The sequence below is a fragment of the Myotis myotis genome, unplaced genomic scaffold, assembly GCF_014108235.1.
Source record: "Myotis myotis isolate mMyoMyo1 unplaced genomic scaffold, mMyoMyo1.p scaffold_m19_p_22, whole genome shotgun sequence".
NCBI classification, from domain to species: domain Eukaryota; kingdom Metazoa; phylum Chordata; class Mammalia; order Chiroptera; family Vespertilionidae; genus Myotis; species Myotis myotis.
This window is the reverse complement of record NW_023416327.1, coordinates 3672895-3688258: the sequence shown is the minus strand read 5'-3', so window position 1 is coordinate 3688258 and position 15364 is coordinate 3672895. Positions and strand designations below refer to the sequence as shown.

Sequence of the window (15364 nt, the reverse complement as noted above, 5' to 3'; positions counted from 1 at the left end):
CGCATAATCAAGATTTGCTGCCTTTTGAAAGAAGGCTTTTTTAAAAATCCTCCAGTTTGTTTTAAGTGACTGGCGTGGCCTTCTGTGGTCGTGTGCAGGCGTGTGCAGAGCAGCCAGGAGCGGCGTGGGGCTCCTCGGGCGAAGACTCCAGACTCTGAAAGCCCTCTCCTGGGACCTGCAGTCACAGGCCTCACCTCCTTCACATCTTTGTAACCTTGCGATGAATATTGAAAGCTCTTGATGTTCTGCTTGTATCTGTAAAAATGGAATTAAAACAGGGAGCCTTCTCACCGTGAGGCGTTATGGAATGCCTACGCTATGCAAAGGGCTTGGTTTTAGAAAGCTACAGACGGATGCTGGCATTTCGTGGGCTCTTCTAAGACTTCTTGACAGCAGGCGTCAATTCAGGAATTAGCTCGGCAACAGAAACTGCTGTTCCTGAAGTACCTTTAATATGCATTAGAATAATTACCATTTTATATCTTGCATGTACTAAATGTAACGATTAAAAATTAAATTTTAAAAGCTGATTCAACTTATTGCCTCTGTGGTTTTAATCAGATTACTCTTATAATGGTATAATTGTTATTATAATATGTGGTGAAGCCTTACTTTGAATAGTAAAAGTATATGGTATGAGAGTTACAAGCTTTTTTATGTAATTACTCCTGTGTGTGCTTTCCCAAAGTACTTTTCTGTATGCCATGTATAAGAGTCTATTTCCCTTTTTATGTTGACTAGCACTGTGTGATGTGTAAACTACATAGCATATTGTTTTCACAGAGTGATGGCAAGAGCATACAAAAGAACTATGTTGCTTGGAACTTTAGATAAATAGCAGAAACTATGATAAATGAATTATATTTATATTTATCTCATTTGATTTTGTATATGCCAGTAGCCATAAAATCTAGAAAACTGTTATTTAGGAAATTGATTTTCTGTGATAAAAAACACAAATATATAATTTTAACTGTGTTGCTTTTTTGTTTGTGTCTAGTATCTAAGATAGTAATTATCAGTAGTATGTTAACTGGAAATAAGTTCGTCAAAATTCAGTTGACTTTTCCTATGCCATTCTCCCAAGAAACGTTATTTGTTTACCCTTCCTAAATTTGGAATTTCTACATGATTAATACAGCCAAATCAGGTTTTAGAAGACTAAAATCAGCTTTTTTTAGACCAAAAATCATACTGCTCAGGAGGGTTTAGTTTAAGCACTTCTTTCCTGAACCTGAGCATCTGGTATGTTCAAATTAGGCACCTTCTAAATTTGACTCATGCATTATGGAAATCTGATGGCACAAGGGTAGATAGGCTCACTTTGATTTTATGAAATATTAATCATAACTGTGATTAATGATTCAGCATTTCACATCTGGGTTATTCCTGTCATATTTTAAAAAGATACTATTAAATACAGTATACAAACTTAGTGTCATACTAATTCTCTAGTGTCCCTTAAAAATTAAGTGGAAATTTAACAGTATACCAAAAGCTACCAGTGATAATCTGTGATATTGACAGTTCCTGGCATATTTTATACCCTCAAGAATTTTTTTTATGTAAATTAGTACACATATCTTCAGGGAGTTGAGGCTATAGAGTCTACTTTCCAGAGAACTGTTGTTTCTAACCAAGATAGAATTTCAGGAATGGTTGTATTATGTAGAAAAAAAAGAAAAATAGAAATGGTGCACCAGGAAGATCATTTCTCCATTATTAGGCTCCCAGATGTCAAACGTCACCACTGCTGCCATTTCTTGCCCATTAGCATAGGTCAGGCACTGTGCTAACTAGTTTACATATATTGCCCTATTTGAAGAAGTACACGTTATGAGTATTATGTAATTTGACAGATTGCAGCCATCAAAGTGTTAACATTTGTCATAAATGAACAAAATTTACCGTGCTTGAAATTTGACATGAACTTTGTTATTTTTTCATATTTTTCTAATTATTTTACTTGCACTATTTATAAATTATTATGGAGCCAAGTGGAACACTGGATGGTAATGGCATAGTGAAAGAAAACAGTAAGAAAAATATGGACTTAAAGTAAAAATTGCTTAAAAGCCACCTGAAAATGATGATGAATTTAGCAGCCCAAACTTTGACTTGAAACTTTACTGTGAAGCAGTTCAGTTATTTTTATTTTCGTTGGCCTGGTTATTCCAGGAAATTAAATAGACCCTCACAAAAAGGGGAGAGTATCTTATTACTGTTGGTGGTGTTCTCTTGGATTTATGTTTCCTTAGCTAGATCTGAAAGACACAACATCTGTGACTTACCCCCTCAGAATCTTTTTTTCTTCTTTTTTTGTTAATCCTCACCCGAAGATATTTTTCCATTGATTTTTAGAGTGAGTGGAAGGGAGTGGGAGAGAGACTTCGATTGGTTGCCCTCCATACGTGTCCTGACCAGGGCCGGGGATTGAGCTTGCAACCAAGGTACATGCCCTTGACTGGAATCGAACCCCAGACCCTTCGGTTAACTGGCTGACTACGCTCCATCCACTGAGCCAAACCGGTTAGGCCTGCACTCAGAATCTTAACTAGCACCATCCTTTTACCAGTGTCCCCAAACATGGCAGTCTGGCTGGGGTCCGGCGCCCCGTGTGATGCTGTTTGTAGTGTCTGTCCACTTCAGACACTTTTGCTTTTATTTTACCTGTTCAGGGCACTTGAGAATTGCTTTCACAAAAAAAGTGCATAGAAGTTTTTCTGATATACTATTCAGTTAGGGTCACAACCCACTATTGATCCTTTAGAAATGAGTCAAAGGTTCCCTAACCACAGTCAAATGAGGCTTACCAGTGCGTGGGAGGCAGTTGTAAAATTTTAAGTTGAATAGCAGGGACATGTTTATCTGTGAAGGTTCACGTTAGGTTTTGCTTTCTTTAGTTGGACAGATGGTTCACATACGTTCTGCTGCTGCTACAGCTGATGGATTTGTACTTTGGCTGTGGTTGTAGAGATAGTTATCCTTAATAGGACACTAGAAGCAGATTAATTTACTTTGTCCTCTTGCTGTCGCATTGAACCCTGCTCTCGACAGGTCTAGTGTACAGATCCAAGCGTGACCACACATCTCTTGGGGGCATCATTAACATCGCTGGCCTTACCAGGTTCCTTTTCAGAAAGTCTGGTGAGGGGCCTGTGAAGTGACATTTCTTTTTTTTAATTATTTTGGTTAATCCTCACTTGAGGATATTTTTCCATTGATTTTTAGGGAGAGTGGAATAGAGGGAAAGACAGAGAGAAACACATCGATTGGTTGCCTCCTGTATGAGCCCCCACCAGGGCCCAGGACCCTTTGGTCTGCAGGCCAACGCTCTAACCATTAAGCAAACCAGCGAGGGCGAGAAGTTTCATTTCTAACCAGTCTTAGGCTTGGATGCTACTGCTGTCCTGACCTTTACAATTCCTGAACTAGTAGGTGTTTCACTCTGGAATACTCGTGTCCACCGTTAGAATCTGTAGCTCAGCCCGTGTCATAGCTTCAGACTGCTGCTTCTCTCCTTTCTGCTGCTTTTCTTGTCTCTCATGAGCTGTCAGTTCTGCTAGTCCTGCTGAAAACAGAACAAAAGCGCTCTGCTGAGTCTCCCCGGCCACGAGAAATGAACTTTTACATCCTTATCATGGGAAGTCTCAGCCCACAGAGTTAGCCTCGGCTTTTCTCACCTGTATTTGTGAAACTCAAAGGCTCTGTGTTTGCATTCCTCTCTTTTTTTTTAATTCTTTATTATTGAAAATGTTACATATGTCCCCTGTCCCCGCTACATTCTTTTTTCTTTTTTTAACATTTTTGTCCCCCATGAGAGAAATGGATTCCTGAAAATAGGTTCCTGAATTAATAATAAAATGAAAGCAGTGGTAAATACAAAGACAGTGGCAAAGGGATACTTCCTTTTAGAACAAACTAGCAGCATTGTGATATAACATGGCAGTATAATCAAAGCCCATAAGAAATTGCCCCTCAAATCTGAAATGATTAGTTAAGACTGTCTGTGATCTGGGTGAGCATCTCTATCAGCAACAAGCTGTCTTCCGACATTCGCTAATGACATTGGAAGATGTCGTGAGTAGCGAGGGGAAAAACGTCACTCATGTCTAACTCACTCTTTGAAAATGCCTCTTTGTTTGTTAGGTATTAGTAAAGTAGGTTATGTGTAATTATAGATGAATACTCACATATTGGATGTGAATCCAAATAAGTTTGCTCAAACAAAAAATTGGAAAACAATTGCATTACTTTGTTTGTGTAAACTCATTTCCTGGAAAATGTATTTTGTTGGTAAACCTGTATTGCCAAGTTCTAACAAAATGGAAAATTTTGCCCTATTTGTATTACAGTTTAACAAGTGCCATACATTTCGCAGACTTTATTAGAAAGTAAATTAATAAAAGAAAACAGATAATGAAAAGTAAATATAATAGAACACTATTTTTAAGATACAAAGTATATAGTGAGGACTTAAATATTATATAAATATACATGAGATAAGCACTTCAGCTGTAAATGCCATAACTTTTACTGGTTAATTCTCTTAAGTTTAAAGTACATGCTGCTATATAAATGAAGATTTTTTTCTAAGGAAAATTTTTGTTCCTGTTTGTGGGACTCTAAGGAAAATAGTTTTTACCAACTTCACTGAAGTTGTGTCTGACAGTTACTTAAAAATTAGTTATTTAAAAATTAGTTAATGTATGCATTATACTAAATTCTCATTGAAATTACTCTTCCATTCTTGAGTTTGAATGAGAAATAGTATTCTTACAAAGCATTTTCAGTATTACTTGCTATGCAGCTAGATTATTTGAAGAGGTCACTTTTGAAGTAAGGGGTGCTCAGGGAAAATGTAAAGTAAAAGTAATAATGTACCATCTCCCTTATTTTAGCATGTGTATTTTATTTGCCACAGGACACATATGGAAAGATACTCGATATAGAAAAACATAAAAATCAGTTGCAAGCCAAAGGTCTGTTTTCAGAAAAAGATAAAACCACGTAAGTTCTTTTCTTCTATTAAAATAGATGAAAAATTTGAACTAACATGCCACTTATCATTGGTGTTTTTAAAGCATACCTTAAGCCTAAAAATTGGTTCAGTATTTCAGCATTTATCATTAAAGTTAGAGGTCAAAATAGTAGGTGATTGTTTTGTTTGTTTGTTTGTTTGTTTGAGAGAAAGTAAATATTAAGATTATATTCTTATGGTACTTCTTTCCATATTTATATACTAAATGGTATTTAATAACTATACTTGAGTATGGCAGCCTCAGAATTTTTGTGTATATAGCTACACACTTAAATGTTACATGCTTTAAATTTTTTTTAGTATTTTAAGGTTTGAGCTTTCATTTAGCAAACAGTGATAGATTAGATCCATCATCCTGAGCAACCATTTTTACATTTCGGCCTGGTTATTGACATACTTATCCTTATGCACAAGACACAAATCTTTGAGCATATCTTGTTGAGGTTGTAAATACCACGCCTGGCCCTTCTTTTGGATGTGTTACTACTTCAGCCCATTGGCAGATTCACAGTGCACTCAAAGCATCTTCTGTGAAGTAAATTATGAAAAACAAGTGAACTTTTAATTTTTAAGAAATATGATGGCTTTAATTATCAAATTAATTTCACAGTGGCATGTTAACTCTTCAAACAAAACATTTGCTAGCTTGAGTATCTTTCCTAGAGTAGATTGAGGAAGTGAAAAATTATATCTGAAAATTAGTTTACTTGGGTGAAATTTTACAGCTATATAGTACAAAAATTTGTTTCCCAATCAAGAATTGCTACTACATGTGGGATCCTTTGTGATATAACTCTAATTGCATGGTTAATTTAAAAGAGAATCTATGTGATATTTTAACAGAGACCTGATTGGCAGCAGATGGCTGATTAAGGAGGAACTAGAAGAAATGTTGGTGGAAAAACTGTCAGATCAAGATGTGAGTAATTACTCTGTAAAAAATCAATAAAAAAATATCCTCAATGAGGATTAACAACAAAAAAAAGTGAGTAATTAATCATTTTACTTTAAGGGCACCTGTGCCCTAACAATGCAGACAATATTGTATTTAGAACCCTAATAGTGATGTTCCTCAGAGGTAGTTGTTCCTAAGACCGTTTTCCTTTGATAAACATATTTATAGTTGATTTCTGCCATGGGTCAGGACCTTGCCTGTGGTCAGGAAGGTGACATGCTTGGTCTCCAGACCCTCCTTGTGTACGTGCCCTCGTGTCCTCTGCTTGTCATTCTAGGGAAGCCTGGTCTGTTGATGCCAGTTTTGTCTCAGTAAAGCAGGTAGCTCATTTTATAAGCTCATGATAAGTGTAAGGTGCTGTTACAGGGAAAGTAGGAAAGGAGTGAAGCCCGTGGTGACCTTCATACAATTTCCTGCTTTTTGGCTGACCTATGTGCAGTATCTCGAGGCCACTACTTTTCATGCTGGATCTGGAGAACCCCTGTGACAGAATCATTTGGAATGCTGCTTACAAAATGCAGTCCTCATATTCAGACGTAGCTCGGGATTTCTAGGGGAGTCACCCGGAATCAATACTTTTAGCAAGCTTCCAGGTGAATGCTATCCTATTGCTTTTGACTCCTGCTTTAGGTCGCAGTCAGATTGTTTACAAAATGTCCTAATATATGCCAGTATCATCAGAGGAAATTTGATGTTTTACATATTTTTATATTCTAAATTTAGATTATTTTTGGAAGATTTCAGTGTAGATTAATTTCAAAATTGTTCCAAGAGTGTTTTTTCTTACCTGGCAGTGGCTAACAGTGGTGTGCCTTGCCACCAAGTAGATTTTAAGTCATGGACTGACAGTGCCCTTCTTCTCATTGAACATATTGGATAAATTAACGAATTAGAACGTTGCTTAACCAAGGTGTCGGGCATTCGGTGAGTGAGTGGTAGGTCTGGAGGTAATGTCCACCTGACTGCCAAGTCGGTGTTGTTGAACTCGGATCTCAATAGGAAATCTCCCTTTGCTTCTCCATGGAACACGGCACTTCATGGTTTCCTGTTTCTGGTTGCTTTGATTTTCATACTGCAGGGTTGTGTTTTTTATTTTGAAAACATCTCAGACTTTATACAGGTGTGCATAGATGTGTATGTCTTCTATCCTTTTGGGGAGTGGCTATCAGCTGAAGTCTGGTATCAAGAAGAAGGAGGCAGGAACAGTCAGTGGCTTCCTAAACTTCTTAGCTCATGAGCATGACTATGTTACCCCCTTGGTAGGTTCACCAGTAGTCACACTGTGTGCAGTGGAATTGAGAGAATCGCTGAGGACCAAGGATATAGGCCTGTAGTTGGAGGGAAGAATGGAGCTTTATCAGGCCAGCATCACTGGAGGCTGAGTGCTTCACCCTCACTCGGAAAATGGCCTTCTCTTATTGTAACATCACAGGGAGCAGGAATGGAAGCAGTGCTTTTGATCTTACCAGTGAGATTCTTCTATAATTCAGGTTACCAATAGCAGATTTTCACACTAAAGGCAATGGTAACAAAGACGACTGTGACTTTTAGGGTTGGCAAAAACATAAATAAGATGATCAGAATTGGTTTCATACTACACATACCTGAGGATCTCAAGTATTAGTTGTTTCCTTCTGCAAAAACACTTTAGAATGATTATTCTGACTTCTAATTTTAAGGGGTTAATACCAAGTTGTTTACTTTCTAATCACATGTTCAAGAACTATTAAAAAAAATGCACAGAGTAGCAAGGATAATTTATTTCAAGAGGTTGCCCTTTAAGTCAAGTATCTCTTGAATTTTCAAATAGCTTGATTGTTCGGTTTTAAAGGAAATCATAAACATTAAAGTAACACAGCTTGAACAGCTAAAGATATATTTGCCAAGTGTATTATGAAATATAATTTAAGAGTACATTTTCTCAAAATCAAACTCTTCCCATTTTACTACACATAACTTACTGGAAATTATTTATGAAGCCCCTCTAAATACGGTTCTAATAAGAACTAGAAATTACTCTTGAAGATCATCTAAATATTTTTTTGAAAATGAATTTAAATCTCAATTTCACGTCTTCAAAATATGGAGACGTTGACTTCTTTGAATGACATATTCTTTGTTTCTCAAAGAAGTGAGTGAGCCCTGAAGATCCACGGGTAAGTGCTGCGTCTCTGCACGCTGCGTTAAAAGCAGCATGAAGGTGCCCACGTGTCATCCTGTCAAAACCATCATGAAAGCAACATTGGAAAGATCGAGTCTATCAAAATAGAAAAAATTTAGCAAATGCAATTACACTTGCATCTTCTAATGAGGTTGTATTGTGTGCAGTACGCGCAGTTCGTGCGGCTGATGGAGAGGCTGCTGCAGGGCGGTGCTGCCGGAGAGTTTGTGCAGAGCTTCCGCAGGAGTGTCACTGTGCAGTCAGAGAAGCAGCCGATTGAGCCCGTGCAGCATGACGCGCAGGGAATGGCCTTCAGCACCAGCGAAGGTAATGGCGCTCCACGGAGAGAAGGGAGCTCCATGACGGCTGTGAATCTACAGGCATTTTTATTTGCTGTTGCTCTCTGGGACTCATTCGATTGGTTTGTTTGTTTATTTTTGCTATTGCTACCTTGGAATTCCTCATTTTTAAGATTCTATTGAAATTTTAAAAAGCAAGACCTTATAATGTCCTAAGAAAAAATGTGGACACATTCCTACACAGTCATATTAACCCTTTTTTATTTTCACATATTTTTGTTAAATCTTTTTATTTTTACACTTTCAACTGGTAGAAACACTAAAACATTTATAATAAAGGTTTCTTATAAAAAAATGAAAGTGCCCATCAGTCTGCATATCAGAAGCTAAAACTATGAGACTTGAGAACTTTAGGCCCTCACTCACCTTCTCCTTGTAGGTGTGCAGACATTTGACATGGTGTGACTTTTAAAAATTAACGTACTAGCCTGGCTGGCATGGCTCAGTGGTTGAGCATCAACCTATGAACCAGGAGGTCACAGTTCGATTCCCGGCCATGGCACAAGTCCAGGTCGCCAGCTCAATTCCTAGTGGGGTGTGCAGGAGGCAGCCAATCAGTGATTCTCTCTCATCATTGATGTTTCTTTCTCCCTCTCCCTTCCTCTCTGAAATCAATAAAAATATATATTTTTTAAATTAAAGTATTAAATGATATACCTGCAACTCTTACAAATTTAACATCTTGCCTCGTCATTACTTTCATTTCTATCAATTATATCTTATACTTTTCAAATATTTAAAAATTATATGATTAAATATATTCTTATTGAATATAAAAGAACACTGTAAATTGGTTGATTTTTTAAAGTAATATAAATAAATATGAATTACTTCATATTTAACTAACTTAAAGTCATTGTAGTGTTCAAAATTACTACATAATAAGCTCTATTACATTGATTATGGCATAGTTTACCTGTTTATTTTTGGTTGACTTGTATAGTAGTTGTAGAGTTTCCTGTGTAGTGCTATATATTGTTATTTGGAAGAAAAAATTTTAATGTGACTTTATTGTCTCAAAGCCCTGCTCTTTCAGATTTTTACTATTAGAAATTTTATCTTTTTAAAGGCAGAAGAAAGAGTGCCAAAGCAGAGGCAGTTGTTTATGAACATGGAAATGGAAGAATAAAAATTAATGGCATCGATTACCTGCTTTACTTCCCTGTGCTACAGGACAGGTTAGTGTCTGCTTTTGCTTTTGCTTTTTGTTTTTAAAGAAAATATATTTCATCATGATTAATTCATTAAGGCTTGTGATTTTTCTGATTGCATTTGTCTTTGCTAATGATTTTCTTTTTTTACTAATATAATTTATCAGACTAGCTAGAGGGAAGCTATCACTCTTTTGTAATATTTTTCCACAGATATCTCTTACATTCTGAAATGCAGACTGTGCCAAAATGTAAGAAAAGTAGATTTCCACTTTCTGTTTCCCTTGTTTAGGGGTGGGCATAAACAACAACAAAAATCAGCCATGGCCATCATGCATATTAGAAAAAGTCTGCTCTGTCACTTCAGATTTTTTCCTATTCAGAGGAAATAAATTATATGTATACTAGAGGACCAGTGTACAAAATTCATGCACGGTAGGGTCCGTAGGCCTGGCCGGCAATCAGGGCTGATCGGGGTCTTCTGGCTGCCAGCTGGGGCCTCCCTTCCCCAGCTGCCAGGGCCTTCCTTCCTTCTGGGCCGCCCCCTGGTGGTCAGTGCACGTCGTAGCGAGCAATTGGTCTCCCAGTTGAAATCCCATGGGGACAATTTGCATATTCGTGCACTGGGCCTCTAGTATATATAGATTGAGCAACCACTTCCACCTTAAATAAGAGCCCATGAGGCTTGGCTGCACCCCAGTGCTAAGTATGGCAGTTTTCTTTTCGAGCTTTGTATCCCATGGGAAACAGACACGAATCACATGAATCATTAGTGGGTGTTACAGTTCAGAGCCTCCACATGTGCTCCTCTCAGGTCTCTGAACTCCTGCAAAGGCCTGTTCTTGAGACTGTTATTGTCTTTCCAGTATTTACTGTCATCCACAAGGAACAGAGCTCTGCATGATTGCTCCTCCTTTCCTAACCCTCCTCCTGCTTCTTGAATGGGGAGAGGTTTTGAGGTCAGTGCAGTAGGGAAAGGGGACCTGCTGATGCAGTGTAAGCTCCTGGGCAGAGTAATTTCTTCAGGAGATGTATGTTAAATCATCATAAATGAACAGGCAAATATCGGTCAAATGTTATTCCTCCTAGCAGTCCCCAGTGCTGAAGTGATGGGTCTCTCTGGCTTTTCATGAAGAGAAAAAGAACTTCCTCATCTGTTCCCCTGCGAGGATGATGGCAGAATTAGTTTAATTCACATTAAATGGAGTCAGAGCAGACACAGACACACCACAATTAAAATATATTCTTAGAACTTATTCATTTAGAATTCAACAGACTTTTAATAAGGATTGTCTGAGTCGAGGCTTGTTCTGGATAGTGTGAAGATTTTACAGCTATCTAAGATCTTATTTCTGTCATTAGGAAACTCTGTTGGGAAACCTACAGCTAAGCTAGTCATGGTGGGAATGGGTGGCTAAACCACCTCATCTGTAAGTAGCTGGAGGGCTCCCGGCGGCCACACTGGCATGGACTGCCTCTCCTCCTGACGGAGCAGCCCAGGAGCTTGCAGGTCAGCAGTGAGGGTGCTGGCCAGGGCAGGACCACTGAACCGGAGGAGGGTGAGCTTGATGCTTCCCAGCTGCAGGACCTTAGCCAAGGTGCTGATCATAAGATAATGCTGAAGTTGGTTGTACTGCTTGCTTTCTAGGGCCTTTCTTTAGGCTGCCTTTACACAAACAGCAGCAGATCACTGGGAAGGTTGATCCTGCTGCCTTCCCAGCAGCCTCAGGAATTTTTTATTCATTCATCCACTCACACAACCACCGTTTATTACAATATTCGTGGCACTGTGGAATGCAAAGATCAATACCTTTCCGATTTGGAAAGGCCTTTGCTCTGTCATTCAACCAATAAAGCAGCTCTAAGTGATCATCACTCTGTACTGAGGAGTGCATTCCTCACAGGACATGAGCCATGTAGACAAGGAGATACACTTAGCGGCTCAGGCAGTTATCCTCCTATATAACAAAAGCCTAATATGCAAATTGTCCCCTCGACCAGGAGTTCAACTAGGGGGCAGGGCCAGTTGGCCAACCACCCAGAGCTCCTCCCCCCAGCCTGCCCGGCCCAATCAGCCCTGATCAGGGCAGGCCAGCCGAACCACACCTGTGCACGAATTCATGCACCTGGCCTTTAGGAGAGAAATAACGGACTATGCAATTATATGTATTTTAAGTTACATGCTAATAGAATTGATGCCCTAGAAGTAGTGTTCAGAGAAGATAGAAATGAGAAAGTTGTGGGGCTTTTTTTTTTTTTTTTTTTTCCAGAATAACTTTTATTATATAACAAGGAACAAAATAAATTTGATTCTTTTAACTCAGGATTTTATCTGGGATTCCTGAGTAGAGAGATGAATTGTGAAATATTTTCAAGCCATGTACCAGTTTGTAGTCAGATTAATTTAAATCAATAGCTATATAATTACTTTTTATTATTACCCTTTGGGTATTTTTTCATCTACTTATAAATTTAGGATTGTGCCTCAGTATATACCAATTTCTCAACTATCTAGATTCTTCTTAATGGTTCTTTCTTACCTGGACTACTCTAGTGATATATCTTGAGTAAATTATAGTATTTTTTCCAAGAAAAAGAGAAATAAACCTTCCTCTTAGCAAAACATTCTAAATATCAGAAATATCAGTGGCCCTGGCCTATGTGGCTCAGGTATTTGGAGTGTTGTCCTGTACCCCGAAAGGTTGCAGGTTCAACTCCCAGTCAGGGCATGTACACGAGGTAACCAATTGATGTTTCTCACATCAGTGTTTCTCTCTCTCACCCCCTCTACCTTCCTCTCGAAACATCTCCTCCGGTGAGGATTTTTAAAAGAGAAAAGAAAAAGAAAATCCCTAATGGGTGTGGCTCAGTTGGCTCAATTGGTTGGGTATTGTCCCATGTACCAAAAAGTTGCTGGTTAAGTTCCAGCTCAGGGCATGTGCCTGGGTTGCAGGCTTAATCCCCAGGAGGGAGTATGCCCGAGGCAGCTGATCAATGTTTCTCTCTCATCCATGTTTCTCTTTCTCCCCTCCCCCTTCCTCCCCCTCTCTCTCTAAAAATCAATAAAAATATATTTTAAAAAGAAATATTAGTGTTTCTTCACAATGGATTGATTAAAAAGGATGAAAATACAGCAATGGCTTCATCCAGAAGTATGAACACTTAGTGCACAATATGGCTTTTGTAAATGGTCAGAATGTGAACCGTTTATAAAGTCATGTGCTGTAGTGAACTTAACCACATTTCTGGTGCTGTGCTTTAGAGAACAGTTGATGTTCCCTTTTCACTTCCTGGACCGATTGGGAAAGCACGATGTGACCTGCACCGTCTCCGGGGGCGGGAGGTCGGCGCAGGCTGGAGCCATACGCTTGGCAATGGCCAGAGCTTTGTGCAGTTTTGTCACTGAGGAAGAGGTCGAGTGGATGAGACAAGGTATGCATTGCTGGGGGAGGGAAGTGTTTCTTTTATTCTTGTGCTACTTACCTGAACTCAGTGAGAAAACAATTCACTGTGCAATATTGCAATTCGTTGCCTTCTCTTTTCCTGCCCCAGAACTATAGCATTGTTACTCAGTTTTGATTTCTACAAAATGAACTTGAGTTGGGAAAAGAAAAGGGAGGCATTGCCAGCCAGCATCAGAGGAAATTTATTTGGATCTCAAGGCATAACCAGTTTATCCAGTGCTGCTCAGTTGTATTTAGCAGATGGATTGGTTGTTTTTGTTTTATCATGGAAAGTTATAGTAATTATTTCATTTAATGGTGAAGCCCTTAAGGTTATGTATTTCTTTCCAAAATTATTGGAGATTTCCATTTTTCCATGGTGATGTTAAGTTCGAATTTCATCTTTCTCGCTTCATGTAACCCACATAGTCGTGGATACAAGTGTGAGAATGAATATGCACTAGACTTGTTCGTTAGGGCCCTGCTTTGACATTTACAATCAATCAGGTGGCTCTGGTGGAAGATTTTCCTTACGCTGTTTGTGACAGTGCTGTGGGTGCAGCGGCTCCTCACTCACCACCTCCCCCAGCCCCTGGCTCCCGGAGCAGTGCTGCAGACAAGCGCCACCTACGGCTGAGCCTCGTTAAATGTGTCAGCCTCTTCACAATCCATTTGTTCATCAACAGTTCACCATTTTGTGACGTTCATATCTGGTCATTAAAATCATTTTATAGGATCTTAACAATTCTGCTAGTTTGAGTTACTGTGCATATTGAAAAGTAATAAAGCATTATCACTTATAATTCTCTGCATTTTGTTCAAAATATTTTTAATTCCCTGCCATTTAAATACAAGTAAATTGCAAAAGCTGTGGGTACATGATAAGCACTTGAAGTTTTTCTTTGCTGGACGGTCATTACAAGACCCCTCATGAAATACTTAAGCACGTACTAGTGTTGGAAGAGTTTAAAAAAAGACAAACAGTGAAACACTGTGGTCTGTTTATATATTTATAAACGCTTTCTTATTGCCGTAAGTTTTGAAATCTGTGGTCTTTGCTGATATACTGACTGCGTCCACGTCAGGTCCTCATTGGCCGTGCACTAGGAGCAGCTCCTTAATTGTGGGGGAAGCATATTGCTCCTGGAGACTAACTAGGAGCATGGAAGCCTTTAATTCACACAGACTGTTCTTCTGGGATAAACTGCTTATCGTGAGAATGCAACCCTAAAACTCACTCTGTAGATTCTGAAACAAAATACCAGGGATATTATGATGACATAAATTAGAATAAGATTTAAGATTTTTTTTCCTCAAATATGTTCAGTAAATCATATTTTAAGTATGTGTATATTCTTGTATACTAGTAATATCTGGTGTCCACATACCTCCTACTTCCCTGTGTAAGTGTTTCTTCTCTGCCTCTTGTGTTCAGTAAACTCGTTCGCTCACATCTGGAATGATGTGAGCAGGAGTTCCACTGCCATGCATAGCAATCTCCCACACAAGAGCAGCTTTCGCGTAAGTTAAACAGTTTTGAAAACCTGAAAGGAATCAGTCCTCACTCGATAAGGAAAGCAGACCAAATAATGTAGCTGGTGTTTGGGAAAATATCCTGAAAGAGTGCGTTTCCCATGGTTTATCTCAGCTTCTCTCTCTGTGCTGCAGCTGGACTGCTCACGTCTGATCCGCGCGTCCGCGAACGGAAGAAGCCGGGCCAGGAGGGAGCCCGCAGGAAGTTTACCTGGAAGAAGCGCTGAGTATTGCCAGGAAAGGAGGGGGCGCGTGCACCTGCGTGTGGCGAACACACATCAATAAGTGCTGGCCAGGGGGAAGGCCACAATCAGACACTGGGTTGTGAGAGCTTATTTTCAAATGCTACTTTTTTGCAAAGGTTACCTGCCCTAACTGGTTTGGCTCAGTGGATAGAGCGTCGGCCTGCGGACTGAAAGGTCCCAGGTTCGATTCCAGTCAAGGGCATGTACCTTGGTTGTGGGCACATCCCCAGTAGCAGGTGTGCAGGAGGCAGCTGATCGATGTTTCTCTCTCATCGATGTTTCTAACTCTCTATCCCTCTCCCTTCCTCTCCGTAAAAAATCAATAAAATATATTTTGAAAAATAAAAATGTTAGCTTCAGTCTGCTGCTTTTTTTTTGTAAACTTTTCCAGAGGTAGTTTTAGAAGAAGTATAAATTCATAGAATCTTGGCATATCGACCTGAGGGAACATTGAGCAAATCCCCATCGAGTAACCT

At 39.1% G+C, this 15364-nt stretch overlaps 1 protein-coding gene across 2 annotated transcripts in view; it reads left to right on the top strand.

Moving 5' to 3' along the window:
* Positions 1–15136, top strand: part of MRPS9 (mitochondrial ribosomal protein S9) — a 71832-nt gene extending 56696 nt beyond the window's left edge. The window contains exons 6-12 of one of the 2 annotated variants that reach the window (XM_036355390.1): positions 4925–5010; positions 5885–5960; positions 8325–8484; positions 9586–9694; positions 12930–13099; positions 14546–14631; positions 14779–15136. In XM_036355390.1, the coding sequence (XP_036211283.1) occupies positions 4925–5010; positions 5885–5960; positions 8325–8484; positions 9586–9694; positions 12930–13099; positions 14546–14631; positions 14779–14928 (837 nt within the window). In that variant the 3' untranslated portion in view covers positions 14929–15136. The remainder of the gene's footprint in view (positions 1–4924; positions 5011–5884; positions 5961–8324; positions 8485–9585; positions 9695–12929; positions 13100–14545; positions 14632–14778) is intronic. The other variant, XM_036355391.1, reaches the window with a different exon arrangement.
* Positions 15137–15364: the final 228 nt, after the last annotated feature.